This window comes from Anguilla anguilla, chromosome 4 (assembly GCF_013347855.1).
Source record: "Anguilla anguilla isolate fAngAng1 chromosome 4, fAngAng1.pri, whole genome shotgun sequence".
Lineage (NCBI taxonomy): Eukaryota > Metazoa > Chordata > Actinopteri > Anguilliformes > Anguillidae > Anguilla > Anguilla anguilla.
The window spans coordinates 49,013,043-49,026,655 of NC_049204.1; the positions used below are offsets into that span (position 1 = coordinate 49,013,043).

The window sequence follows — 13,613 nt, forward strand, 5'->3', positions numbered from 1 at the left end:
ACAGGGGAAATTTGGCTGACATTGCACAAGATGCACTATGTCAGACTGCTCCTCTCTGTCCAGGCTATGGAGAGGCTAAAGTGCCATGAATCTATAGAAAAATGGTGTTTCATTGTGGTGCTAGTTTTCTCATCTCCCGTAGCGAACGGAGACTGTTTTGTAAGCTGCTTGTAAGCTTTTCCATATCCAGGGCCTTGGCCTTCAACTTAAGCAGCCAGTTTAAAGGCCAGCTTTACATACAGTGTATACAAATGCATTGTCGTGAGCCTGGGTGTAATCCAACTTTTGGAGCGATGCTGGTGAAACTAAATGGATTGTGTTATTCCATGCAGTGCCTGCTGAGAGGTGAACCTCCTTTTCTGTCATCTCTCTGCATTTAATGCCTGGGGAGCCTTGCCTGGGGATGAGGCAGCAGTAATTCTCAGCAACCAGGGCATTGGGAATCTCTCAAAGGAAGACAGGGAATGGCTTTAGGAATGGGATTTTCTCTTTTGCAGACAAGACTTTATCAAGTGAAAGAGCAGAATCCATTGAGAAATATAATTTCAGATTAGGAAAAAATGATTAAACTTGTGGTATTATTATTATTATTATTATTATTATTATTATTATTATTATTATTATTTAATTGGCTACATTGCAAAAGTGTCAGAGGGTCATCACATTATGGTAATTGAGGGGGGGAAAAAAACTTTTTTTCATACTGATTTATTTCTTGTTTGGGTCCATTTGATTGTATGCAAAATTTGACAGCTGCTCCTGTTATTTAGAGGCTGAGGTTCACACTAATAAGAACATATATTTACATCAGTGACAGAACTGACATGTTGTTTGCCATTTGCCCTTTGCCCTTTGCTTTCCCAGGTCTGACCGCAGCCGCTTCCTTGGTGTCGCTGGCCTGGGCCCTGGCCTCGTACCAGAAGGCGCTCCGTGACTCCCGAGACGACAAGAAGCCCGTCAGCTACCTGGCCGTCATCATCCAGTTCTGCTGGCACTTCTTCACCATCGCTGCACGCGTCATCACCTTTGCGCTCTTCGCCTCCGTGTTCCAGCTCTACTTCGGCATCTTCATCGTCCTGCACTGGTGCATCATGACCTTCTGGATCGTCCACTGCGAGACCGAGTTCTGCATCACCAAGTGGGAGGAGATCGTCTTCGACATGGTGGTGGGCATTATTTACATCTTCAGCTGGTTCAATGTCAAGGAGGGCAGGACCCGCTGCCGCCTCTTCATCTATTACTTTGTCATCCTTCTGGAGAACACCGCCCTGAGTGCCCTGTGGTACCTGTACCGGCTGCCGCCCAGCACCGACGCCTTCGCCATCCCTGCCCTCTGCGTCATCTTCAGCAGCTTCCTCACAGGGATAGTGTTCATGCTCATGTACTACGCCTTCTTCCACCCCAACGGGCCACGGTTCGGCCAGTCGCCCAGCTGCACCCTGGAGGACCCCACCGCCACCTTTGCCCTGCCCCCAGAGGGCGCCACCAACTCCCTGCGGGCCGGCCAGACCCGGGCTCCCGCGGCAGCCGCGGTGGGAGTGGACAGGGATCCCAAATACGTGGAGAGGGACGGCTGCGCGCCCGTCTTTCAGGTGAGGCCCACCGCCCCTTCCACTCCGTCGTCCCGTGCCCCGCGGATCGAGGAGACGGTCATTAAAATAGACCTGTTCCGGAACAGGTACCCGGCCTGGGAGAGGCACGTGCTGGACAGGAGTATACGGAAGGCCATTCTGGCCTTGGACTGCTCGCCCACCCCTCCCCGGCTCCAGTACAAAGACGACGCTCTGGTACAGGAGCGTCTGGAGTACGAGACCACACTGTAGCCTGTGGGGATGGGGGAGAAAAAAAAAACGTAAAAAATGATTCAAATTTTAGACGATCAACTTGGGTTAACAGCAGGACTGTGGCAATAAGTTCGTTGCTCCCTCTATATATACATATATAAATATATAAATAGCATTGAACCATGATGTTGATTGTCATGGACAAAAGTAGGCACGATTTATTTGTCGATTAAATGATTATCAATGTTTTATAATGATTTTTTTTTACTCGCTGTTGTCGTCGTTCTTGTTGTTGTTGTTGTTGTTGTTGTTTTTATTAAACCTGTCAGGGAATACTTTAATATCAGTAAAAGGCCACATTTGCATTCAGCTGATACCCCCTGATTAGTACAATGCTGATCTCACAGTCTCACCCAGGGTCTTCAACCACAGTAGGCACGCAAAGGCTGTCTTCCCGTCTAACAGAGGACAGGCTTCTCATTTGACCTCAGGTTGTCCAATCAGTGTCCTGTAGCTGGCTATTAAATCATTTATTACACTAAATTTACACATTTATGATGTGGTCTACAGAAATAGCGCATACAGTACTATTTTAAAAAAGCAGTGTACCCAAAGCTGCATAGCTATTCCAGTCTAACATTATATAACTATTATATAACCAATGTGGTGGCAAAAATAACGGTCCACCTGTTATTTGAGGCAAACGGGATAAAATTAAAATTCTGTTTAGTATCCCTGCCCCCCCCCCCCCCCTTTTTATTACAATATTGTCCTTTCAAGAGTACCACTCTTCCAACGCTGGCCCTGTGTGTATTGCATTGACCTGTCATAGTGCCAAAAGCTCTGTTACTGTTTCCATCTCACTACAAACTCTGGGCCACCGCCAGGCACTGTTAAGCGGAAGTACCGGATTGTCTCTTACTTGAATTTGAAAAAAAAAATAAAAAGCTTGATCAACCCACTGGCTTGTGCCACGTGAAGTGAAATGTTGGAGTGGGGGTGCTCGAAGTCAGACTTCCTGGTTATGTTCCCAGTGGAAGAAAAACGCATCTCTGGCAGCTTGGATAAACAGCCCAGGGTTGACTATGGTGCTGTGTGCTGCTGTGCTGGGACATGTATGGAACAATGCGACAGGAAGAGGAGAATCAGCCACGCACCTCTCCAGCCAAACTTACATGCCTCACGACAAGGAGCCATTTTACTGTAGGGTTAAAGATGCAGCATTCCTTTTTACTTCGTATGTGACTGCCATTGTGTGTTTGTGTGTGTCTGTGTGTGTGTGTGCACAAACACACGTGCATGTGTGTTAGTGTGTGTGAGTGAGTGTGTGTGTGTGTATGCGCACATGCACGAGTGTGTGTGTTTGTGCGTGTGTGTGCATGCGCATGTGCATGTTTGTGTGTGTATGTGTGTGTGTGTGTGTGTGTACGTGTCTGAAAATGACTGACACGGGTACTTTGATTAACCTTACTTCGGTTACTGATATTGTGGTTTATTTGAAGCTAGCATTCACAAACAAAAAGGCAAATGATATCTTATGCATTTCCAGCACTAGTGTGCACTTTGCTGCTCTACTTTACTCAAGACCAAGTAAGGGCTTAAACCACAAATGTCACTCAAACAGCCTCAAGACAGCCCTCTGATAAAGCAATTGTACTGAGTGGGTTGAGATAGCAGCTAAAGAAGTGCTGAATGTGAGATAAATAAAAAAAAGCAGACATGATTGCTTTTGATAGCACATCTGTGAAAAAAAAGAATACTGTATCTTTAAACCCCAGGCAGGATTCATTACAAAAGGAATGTTTGCACCTTTCGTCCTCGGCTATGGGTCACAACCACCCCTTTTTCTCACAATGTTATGGAGTGCAAAGGTGACTTGCCAAAGAAATGCAAGCACAAAACCTTCCAGAGGGAGAGATTATGGCACTGTCATTTGGTGTCTTATTCTTGTTATCATGTCTGATGTGTGAAAAAGGATGAAGAACAGAGTTTGTTTCTTCTCAATTGAATTAACCATAGCTGATGTTTCCCTTCTGGTGTAGATATTGATTTCCATCTTATGATGTTGATGACCTGGCTGAATGACCGGTTACTAACTGAAGGGGTACACACTTGATCGGGAATAAAGTACAAATAATGGATACAGTGAGAATATTTTACTTTGTATTCACTTTTGTTTGTACTGCAGTTTAATATAGTTTGCCTTTTTGTCTCTCATCCATAATGGATGCTGTAATATATCACAAATATCACATATTGTCTTGTGCCCATATTTATACTGTACATTTGAGTTTCAAATTTCTTGTTCTCCATATGTTCTTGTAAACATATAATTTTACGATAAATCAACAGGTTATTTCCTAAGTCAGTTGCTCATTGTTTTCTTGGAAATAACTTTTTTCATTACATTTAACATTATAATGGCAGCATTCAAGATTTGGTGACACCAAAAGATGTAAACTGTAGAGTTTTCATGGTTTCCTGTTACACTGTCTGACAGGCACATATTCTTTTTTCCTTTTCAACTTATGAAGTAATTTCCTTTGTAATTCATGCATTAGTAACAATCTAAAACGAATCAAGTTTTATATAGAACCCTGTACCTATAACTAAATATCAGTCTGATGAATATTAGATTTGTAGGAGGCCCATTTGCATTTTGTAAAATCCTCAAAACAAGCATATCACAAAAAAATGCACATAGATGTGCTACTTGAAAAACAAACAAAATGTTTCGCCATAGAATAAATCTTAATATTAACTTACGATATGTCAGTGTGAATTCGCTTTAATTCAGTCTTAAAGGGTATTTTGTGACAAATTGTCAAGTGGGTGCTATGTAATGCCTGTGTAGCTTCTGTGAACATCCTTCATTTCTATTGTACCATGAGCAACACAACACTGTTTCATAGAGAGGAGCCTCTGACACTAGTCTCAGTGAGGGTGCTGCAGGAATGTCACAATGTATCACTTAGACTCCATTATGTTCCAAAACTGTGTTAAACTGCAAGACATTACCATTGCCAATTGACACCACTTCTTTCTGTGTGCACAGAGCAGATACTGACTGATAAGTTTTATTATTATTATTATTATTATTATTATTATTATTATTATTTATTTTATACTTATTATATTTTATATATTTTTTTTGATACAATTATCAAATATCAATCTTTAGAAATTGATGTGTGCTTTCTTTTTTTTTTTTTTCTTTTTTTAGATTTTCCAAGACATTGCTCCAGGTATTACTTTTTGTCAGAACACAGCATAATTTAAATCTTGTCTGTTTTCATTAGGGATGAAATTAGTCTGTTATGGCTTTTGCAAACTCAAGCTCCTATAATAATGCTGTGCAATCTCTGACCTTTAACATCTTTTGGGAAAAAAACTGCTTGTGCTCAATAATAATAGTAATAGGTTTCCTTTCATCATATTTTAAAGTTTCATTTACAATTGGAATAACATACTGTGCTGAAATGTAAAATTTGTTGCTGAACTAAATGTAGACATTCTAACCAGTGCTCAGTTTCTTATGAACAGTGTGGGGGGGGGGGGGGGCAGCAAAAGCAGTAAAGTGAGAATAATTCATGAATTCATATGAACAACCATGGCACATTACATCAGTTAAGGATATAGCTATGGATTTTTATTTGACTTAAAAGCAATGTAGGTGTTTGCAGTGCATTATGTTTTAAAAGATACAAACATAAATGTTGTCTATGTGAAGCATTAATACGAAAATGGGATTTAGATGAACAGGCTGTGAATGAATAGCTATTGCAAAGCCCTGGCAGTCAGATGCAGTGTTCTCCTCCTACATTATATTGTGTTCCAACTGGCTCTGAAATGAAAATGAGCTTCTTGTGTCTTCTGAAATAGTTTATGTCCCTGGTGAAGGCATCCATTAAGATAACAAAACTGGCTAATCAGGTTTCCCATTTATAAAGTGAAAGTCATCTTTTTTTTTAAACCACCATACTAATATATATTATATGTAATATTCTATTGTACCATGGAAGGACATTCTGTTCTTTGTCTGTAAGTAGATTAATTAAATTTCTTCAGAGGAATATTACTTTACAATTAGTTTATATGTGGCTTTGTCTCTATTGCTGCTTTCGAAGATATCTGACATTTTATTTTTCATGATGATTGAACATTATCAGGGCTCATCTTGTACAATGACTTATATGGGCCTCAGACAGCACAAGCAGTTAATAACTTCCAGAACCATAATGTCACATGGATCAGTATCCATTTCCCCGATATTAACTCATCACCATGTCAAAGATTATTCTTTGAGGATCATTTTCCCAGACTGTCCATTCAGCACAGCATTTAAATTTATTAATATGCGGCACGGCCAACATCAAGACAGACTTACCTGGCTCCATTTACCTCCTTTCAAATAGATTCATAAGCTTTGTGATCATTTCCATCAATGTGTTACCCTATGTAAACATAATTGTAATTAAATTGATGCATATAGTTTTGACCAGTTACAGACAATATAGCCAAATGTTTGTGACTGCACAATTTCTGTAGTAACATATATTTTTTGAACAACCCAATATAAATCCTTCTGACATAGCCAGTTCACCACACCAATGGTCGGTTATTGTTAGAAGAAAGAACTTATAAGAAATTATTTTTTCTGGCAATATGCCTCTTTAGGTGAAAGGAAATTATTTCACCCTATTTCGCTATCTCTGTTCACACAAGGAGCACCTGCCTAGTCAACCATGATCAGTTTAAAGGGATAGACCTCAAATATTTTGATTACCTGCCTCCTATGGTTGAGTGTTAAATCAGGAGATTCCCCTACACCATATTACCACCTGTGTAATTAGTTGTCTCTTTCTAGGCAAAGAACAAAATCTGAATATAAATTCACTTGATGCCTTTTTTACAACCAAAATATACCTTTGTATTCTTTAATCTACCCAGTAATGCTACCCAGTTATTTATTTATTCATTCATTCATTAAGCAGAGCCTCAATGTTGCAGTGTTATTGTTGAAAAAATGCCACACAAATGGTACTAGACAGGTTAAAAAGTAGGATTATGGAGGAGCCATGCACATTAGCTTTCCACCTTATGCTGTTTTGTTTATGTAAAAGCAGCTTCCAGGAGGTGCTCACACACAGAAGAGACACTTTCTTAAAGCTGACATGGTGAGCAAATTCACATCTGAAAACAAATCAGACAGTCCTGGCTTTTACACAAAATATATACTGTCACTGCACAAGCAAATGTTCTGCATTCAAAACTGCCTTTCTGAAAGTTCTACTGTGTGTCAGAATAGGTAAGCTTGGTATTTTGAGTTCTTTTTTCAGATTTAAATAATGGATGTGAGACAGTGATGGAATACAAATACTGTTTCAAAACCTAATGTTTTCCATCATATAGAGCACTCTACTCCAGGCATCAGCGTTCAGACTGTGTTTTGGGTGGGCAGAGTGGATTAGTTTGAATATGTAAAGGCATGACTGTGATCCATTCAGGAGCAGGGCAGTGCCCCATAGTCTTTTACTGCAGGTGTTTTTAAAATAATGAAGGGTCTTGTCAGACATTTGTAATGCAAGAAAAATTCAAAATGAGGACAAACAGTCCAGAAGCAGGCAGTGGCATTACCATAATGAGGCCCTGCCGTGATAGGGTTTCGCCACTGCATAATCACCTCAGGAAACAGTTCCTATCTAGATAACTCGTTAAAAGAGCAATCACTCAGCAGAATAGGAATGGGATGGGATGGGGTCCGGGTCTTAAGACACCTCTGCTGAGGCTCAAGTCAAAATCTGTAAGACAAGAACAGCTCTGTATGCGCTTACTACTGGGAACTGCTGTAAGACCTCAGTTACATAACCACCCTCCAGACATCAGGACTCAGTTCCTGTAAAACGTGTGAGTTCCGCGCCCCTGTACTGTTAAATTGGCTCCAGTGCTCCTGTGCGATTTGCTACTTGTTTCAAGGCAGGTTGGACCGCTTGTCCAGCCTTGCTTTAAGCACACAACAGCTGCAGCATGTATAGATGGAAATGAGTCGGGAGAGCGTCCTGAGGCCCTTCCACTTTGGCTAAGCTGCTCAGCACATTAATAAAGTGATGGAAATGGGACTGCATATTGTATAAGTTTTAGGAAAATTGTAGCCTCGCGAGCCAGTCTCTTTTTTCACTTCGTTCAACAGAACCTGGCGAATGCCTTGACGTTCTAGGCATAGACGAAGAGGCAACCTTCCCGGGAGAACCAGTACACTGAGACAGACAGTTCGATTAACCAATAGGGAAGCTGCCCCAGAAAGTACATGCGTTCGTCCAGACTAGGAAAATCGCAGCCACCATAATCCATGTCCTGCTGTGTGAATAGGATACTCATTCGGGAGGAAAGGGGTCAGGAAGCAGTGTGGAGGAAGCTGAGAGCCTCCTATTCTGTTTCCCCAGCACTCCTGGGCTGAATCAACCCACAAAATAATAAATAAATAAATAAAATGTTGAATGTGAAGTGTTGCTCTTTTGTTCAAGTTCTGCTGGCAGGCTACAGACATATCCTGACATGATTGTATGTAAACATTTCTCTGTGGGCAATCCGTTGCTAATTATTATATATGAGTATATGAACAATGGGTAGAAGTCATTTTTCCTTTTTCTTCAATGAATAATGCATTCGGAGTTTTGAAACATTTTCTTTTCCCTTTATTCTAAACAATTTATGATAACAATAACTGTTTATAATACGTTAGGCTGCAAAAATGATGAGTCACTGTGCCACATAATTAAATGAAGCTGAAACCAATTATTCCGGTTCACACAGATCATTCGTAGGACACTCAGGTTGTCAGAGACCACAATAACAGGAGCAAAAATCCATAACAGCAAAAATGCTGTTTTTAATGACTGGATTTAATTATTCCCAACACAACTCATCCATCATACTGCATAAATCCACTGGCAGATATCAAACAATATTTTACCTCCCATGGTCCTCGATTTTTATAGTGATTTTTATAGTACATTTTTTAAGAGGGCATAGCTGACTTGTTAAAGTAATTAGACTTTTGGCACTCAGTGCATAATGTTAATTATGAATGGGGCTGATAGATTTCCAGTAATGAGGATGTGCCACGCACATTGCCATGGGGCTTGGTGACTACTCTAGAGGAAGGAGTCAGCCTGTTCATCACTGGTACGTTATTTCTGACAAATGCACTAAAGTCTCTAAAAAGCTGTGGAAAAACTTCAGCCGGTATTATGTGAGGACAATGGCACTCTAGGGTTTTATTACATTTGCATATATACGGTGAGCCCAAATTGGATATTTTTTAAAAGATCAGATCATCATTCGTATATTGATGTATGTGAAATCAAATTCACTTTTAAATATTGAACAAAACACCTGGAAGAGATATTTAAGTGTACAGCAATCAAAAATAATAAAAAAATACAAATCCCAAGTCCCAGCCATATTCTGATTCATGCTGGCTCAAAATTCTACCTTGTAAAAAATATGTTGAATAACTGTCATGCTTGCTGGATTTTCTGCTGGATTGTAAAGAAATGCCCGGCCTTTGTTTCAAGAATTACAAATTACAAAGTGAACACACAGAAATGCTTCATAATTTTCCACTGCAACCTTGTTTAATTATGTTCAGTGTCCTAGTAGATAGATATTTATTTCTGTAATCTTGTATCTTTTTGTTGATAAAGGTGCTCAAAGCCAGAAAAAAGAACAAAGACAATTTGGAGTCAAAATGCTAAATCCATTCAGCTGATTTGCATTTTTTCACAAGAGTGTCTTTTTCTTTTGTCCAATTTCTCCTTGGAGAGAAATGCTGAGCACTAAGGACTGTATCCACACAGTTCCATAAACTTCTGACATAATGTATCAGAAATACAGATACAAAACGGCATCAATGTAATAATGAGCTTAACTATTTCACTCTATGCCACTTGCTTGCAAGTTAAGTTTTAAGATATCTGAATGTCAAATCAATGGCATGGGGGAAACTATATAAGAATGGCTTGTCTATGTCAGAGCAGGAACCTGGCCAACAGTAAACAGATATCTTCAACAACAGAATCCAATATAATAGTACAAGAAATGAAGTGCCCCAGTGGTGTCAGTTTAAATTCTGTAAAAAAAAAAAAAAAATTATATATGTTTTTAGCATATTAATAATGCTGCCCTAGCCTTTAGGGAGCAAAGCTTGTGAGTACTGTAAGATTGATTCTCGAGCGAGGCCATGCCTGTGCACCGTTAAGCATGCTGCTTATTCTAAATTGCTTCACTAAAAGTATCTATCTCTATAAATGGATAATGTGTCAAAATGTAAGCTATGTAAGTGTCTCTGGATAATGGCATCTGCCAAGAAAGTAAATAATGTGGTGTGTTATTATTCAAGTATTCTCAATAAATTATTGTCATTTGCATTCTCTTGAGAAAACATTGGCTTCACATTTTTTATTTTACTCTTCTATATAATAAGTTTAAAAACGTATTTATTTTATATTTGTTTACTTTTCCTTGCTTTATTTCACTAAAAATGTTTTGTGCAACGAATTGCAATTGATTGAGAACATAAATTGAACTAGTGGTTTATATAGAATTCATAGATATTTAATTACATCCATAAGAATTAATTTCTGAAGAGCTCACAAAAAAAGAAATATGTGGGCCTATTCACTACTCATCTGAGAAGTGCAAAGCTGTATGCAGCTGCACTCAGGCATATTAAAAAAAAAACATTTTGATAGCTATTTTTACACAATCAATGTATTTATTTTCAAATTTAATTAATATTTATACACTACATCTTCTGCATGTTGTTACCATTTTTACACATTTTTTTAAGTATTCAAATGAGGCTAAAATTAACTGATTGTCTTATTTGTTGACCTAGAGCAACATCAGTGGCAAATTATTGTATTGTGTATTGAGTAAAGACTGGGTGTATGTATCAAATCAAAAGTATACTACACTGACTTTTGAATTTGTTTTTCTCTTTCCAATCATCCTTTTGAAGCCATTTATTTTGATCACAAACAACTTTATTACAAAAAAGGACAAACTGTCTTTTCGATTTGGGGTTTACACCTTCTCTTCAAATAGATGATCAAATTTTGTTGACTGGTATTAATAGGGACATTCTAATAGGGACTGTATCTAATTGATTTAATTAATTTATATCATCTTATCCAATTTTTTAAAAAAAATTGGTCTAAGGATTTGCTTAAGGGAAATATCAAAGTTTATAAGAGAAAAAAAAAATTCATTATTACCAATATTTGGTATGCATGGCTATAAGAAACCCGATGTTAACGTTAATAAAATGAAGATAGATTTTTCTAGAAGTTTATCTGAAAGAGATACATACAATTTATGTGTTCATCACCATTGACTCACAACTGAATCCATACTGTACACGATGTATAAATCTTCCCATTTAATGAATGATTGCAATTCTACAGGAATATAAGTACTGTTAAAAATATAGACATTAAAATATGTGATTAATATAGTAATCTGCCTATTTTTTAATGGCTCAGACCCAAACACAGATTCCAAATAGGGTTCATTTTCAAGCAAGCGATTACAGCTATTATCTCATTTCTTTTTTGACATTGTGAAAATATTTTAAATGGTATATTGTACATTTAACTACCTCAGCTAAGTTTGCAGAAATGCAGTACCCCCTCCACCATTATATCAGAACCACATATATTTCTTAACTGCTTTTATTTTTATTAGGTCATCAACTTTGAAAATATACAAATGGAATGCAGAAATTGGATTATAGGGTTAAGATAATGAAGGGTATTTCTATTACATACGTCCATTATCAAAAATTAAATCCTTGGTTTGAATCATACAATCTCTTGTGACAATACATGCTGCTTACATCTGTTTAATTTGCCTTAAAATAGTTTTGTAATCTTGTGTTTCTCCTGTTGTGCTCTTTTTAAGTTCTTAAGTATCATTGATGGCACATTGAATAAGAGTTCTGAGAATAATGCAGAATAGGATAAATCAGTGGAGTTCTCAGTTGTCTGGTGTGAGCTTGTTTGGTGTGATATTGCACTTTGGTGCAGTTACTGTGTTTATACTATGGTCCATTTCCTCAACCAGATGAAGAGGGGCTTAAAGGCAAAGGGAAGGTTAGTGTTCCCCGTGACATTGCTTCAGTTTATACTGCTATGAACGGATTTGGGCAATGCTTTCTGACCAGCAGAGAGTTCAAAATAAACAAAAAAATAAAAATGCATGTAGGGGATTTCTGCACATAATCAGTTGGGTTAATTGGTAGAAGAAGAGTGCAAAGCACATGCATTTTTTGTTTATCTGGCATATACAAAAAATAATGCATTTTCCAAATATAGCACCCAAGTGAGGCTGCAAGCATTACTGAGTTTTTTTTTTTTTTTTTTTAAGGTCATGAATTTGCTAAACGATTCCTGGTCTACCCACTGTCACCCAAATACAGATTCATTTGGCTCCACGTGTGAGGGTGAAATCTTCAAACAATCTGCTCAGGGGGAGATCAGTGGATATACAATGTTTGACAGGAGAGTCTGACTGCCATGTGTAGGAATTTTGATTTGCATAGCTAATTTGTGTTCATTTGAAGGGTTTGTAGAATACTACCTGTGGATTTCATTTATTTATGTTAACCCAGCTGTAGTGCAAGCACAGTAACGTATTATGAACATAGGAACAATGGTATTCAAATTTGCGTGTAGTTTAAATCATGTAAACATGATGTACAAAAGTACAGTACTTGGTATTTTATTTGCAATGGAAGATTAAATAGTTGCTGAAAAATATTTGAACTGTAAATAAATGTATGCAAATTTAAATGTTAAAAAGAACATTCCTATCAGTGCTGATTGTGAAGGGTGTCTATTGACTAGAGGTTGCTGCCACAAGAAGGCAGCTTCATGTGATATAGTAAAGATAAAACTAGTGTGGTGTATGTGATGTATTTTTAAAATAAGAAAAAGAATAATACCATATTTATTTACCTTTTTGTTTTTTGTTTTTTGTTTTTTTGTTTTTGGTCTGTTGAGTAAGCTGCATTTTGTGATGAAAGTCAGAAGTTGTGGTTTAAAATTTAAATTGGTTATTTCATTTTGTTGTAAAATTAAACCTAAAACAAAAGAACCTTAAATTTTTGTAATTCTGGATTTTTGTAATTTTTATTTTATTTTATTGCAACACAAGGTACCAAATTCATTTAATAAAGTACACTGTGGTCATTTTGTCAGCCTCTATTGCAATTATGATTTATCATCATATTACAATGCCTTTGGAAAGTATTCAGACCCCTTCACTTTTTCCACATTTCCACGTTACAGCCTTAGTCTAAAATTGATTAAATTCATTTTTATTCTCATCAATTTACACCCAATAACCCTTAATGACAATGTGAAAACAGGTTTTTAGAATTTTTTTGCATGTGTATTAAAAATAAAAAAATGAAATATCACATTTACATAAGTATTCAGACCCTTTGCTATGACACTCAAAATTGAGCTCAGGTGCATCATGTTTACATTGATTATACTTGAGATGTTTCTACAACTTGATTGGAGTCCACCTGTGATACATTCTATTGATTGCACATGATTTGGAAAAGCACACACGTGTCTATAAGGTCCCACAGTTGAAAGTGCATGTCAGAGCAAAAACCAAGCCGTGAAGTTAAAAGAACTGTCCATAGACCTCTGAGATAGGATTGTGTGGAGGTACAGATCTGGGGAAGGGTATACAAACATTTCTGCAGCATTAACCCTCTTATTGTGTTCAAATTAACTAATTAACTAACAACTTTTA

General features: G+C 37.7%; 1 protein-coding gene across 1 annotated transcript in view; it reads left to right on the top strand.

Moving 5' to 3' along the window:
* LOC118226333 (XK-related protein 4-like) overlaps positions 1-13,039 on the top strand; it is a 74,937-nt gene extending 61,898 nt beyond the window's left edge. The window contains exon 3 of the mRNA XM_035415879.1: positions 865-13,039. Coding sequence (XP_035271770.1) covers positions 865-1,823 — 959 coding nt within the window. The 3' untranslated portion in view covers positions 1,824-13,039. The remainder of the gene's footprint in view (positions 1-864) is intronic.
* Positions 13,040-13,613: the final 574 nt, after the last annotated feature.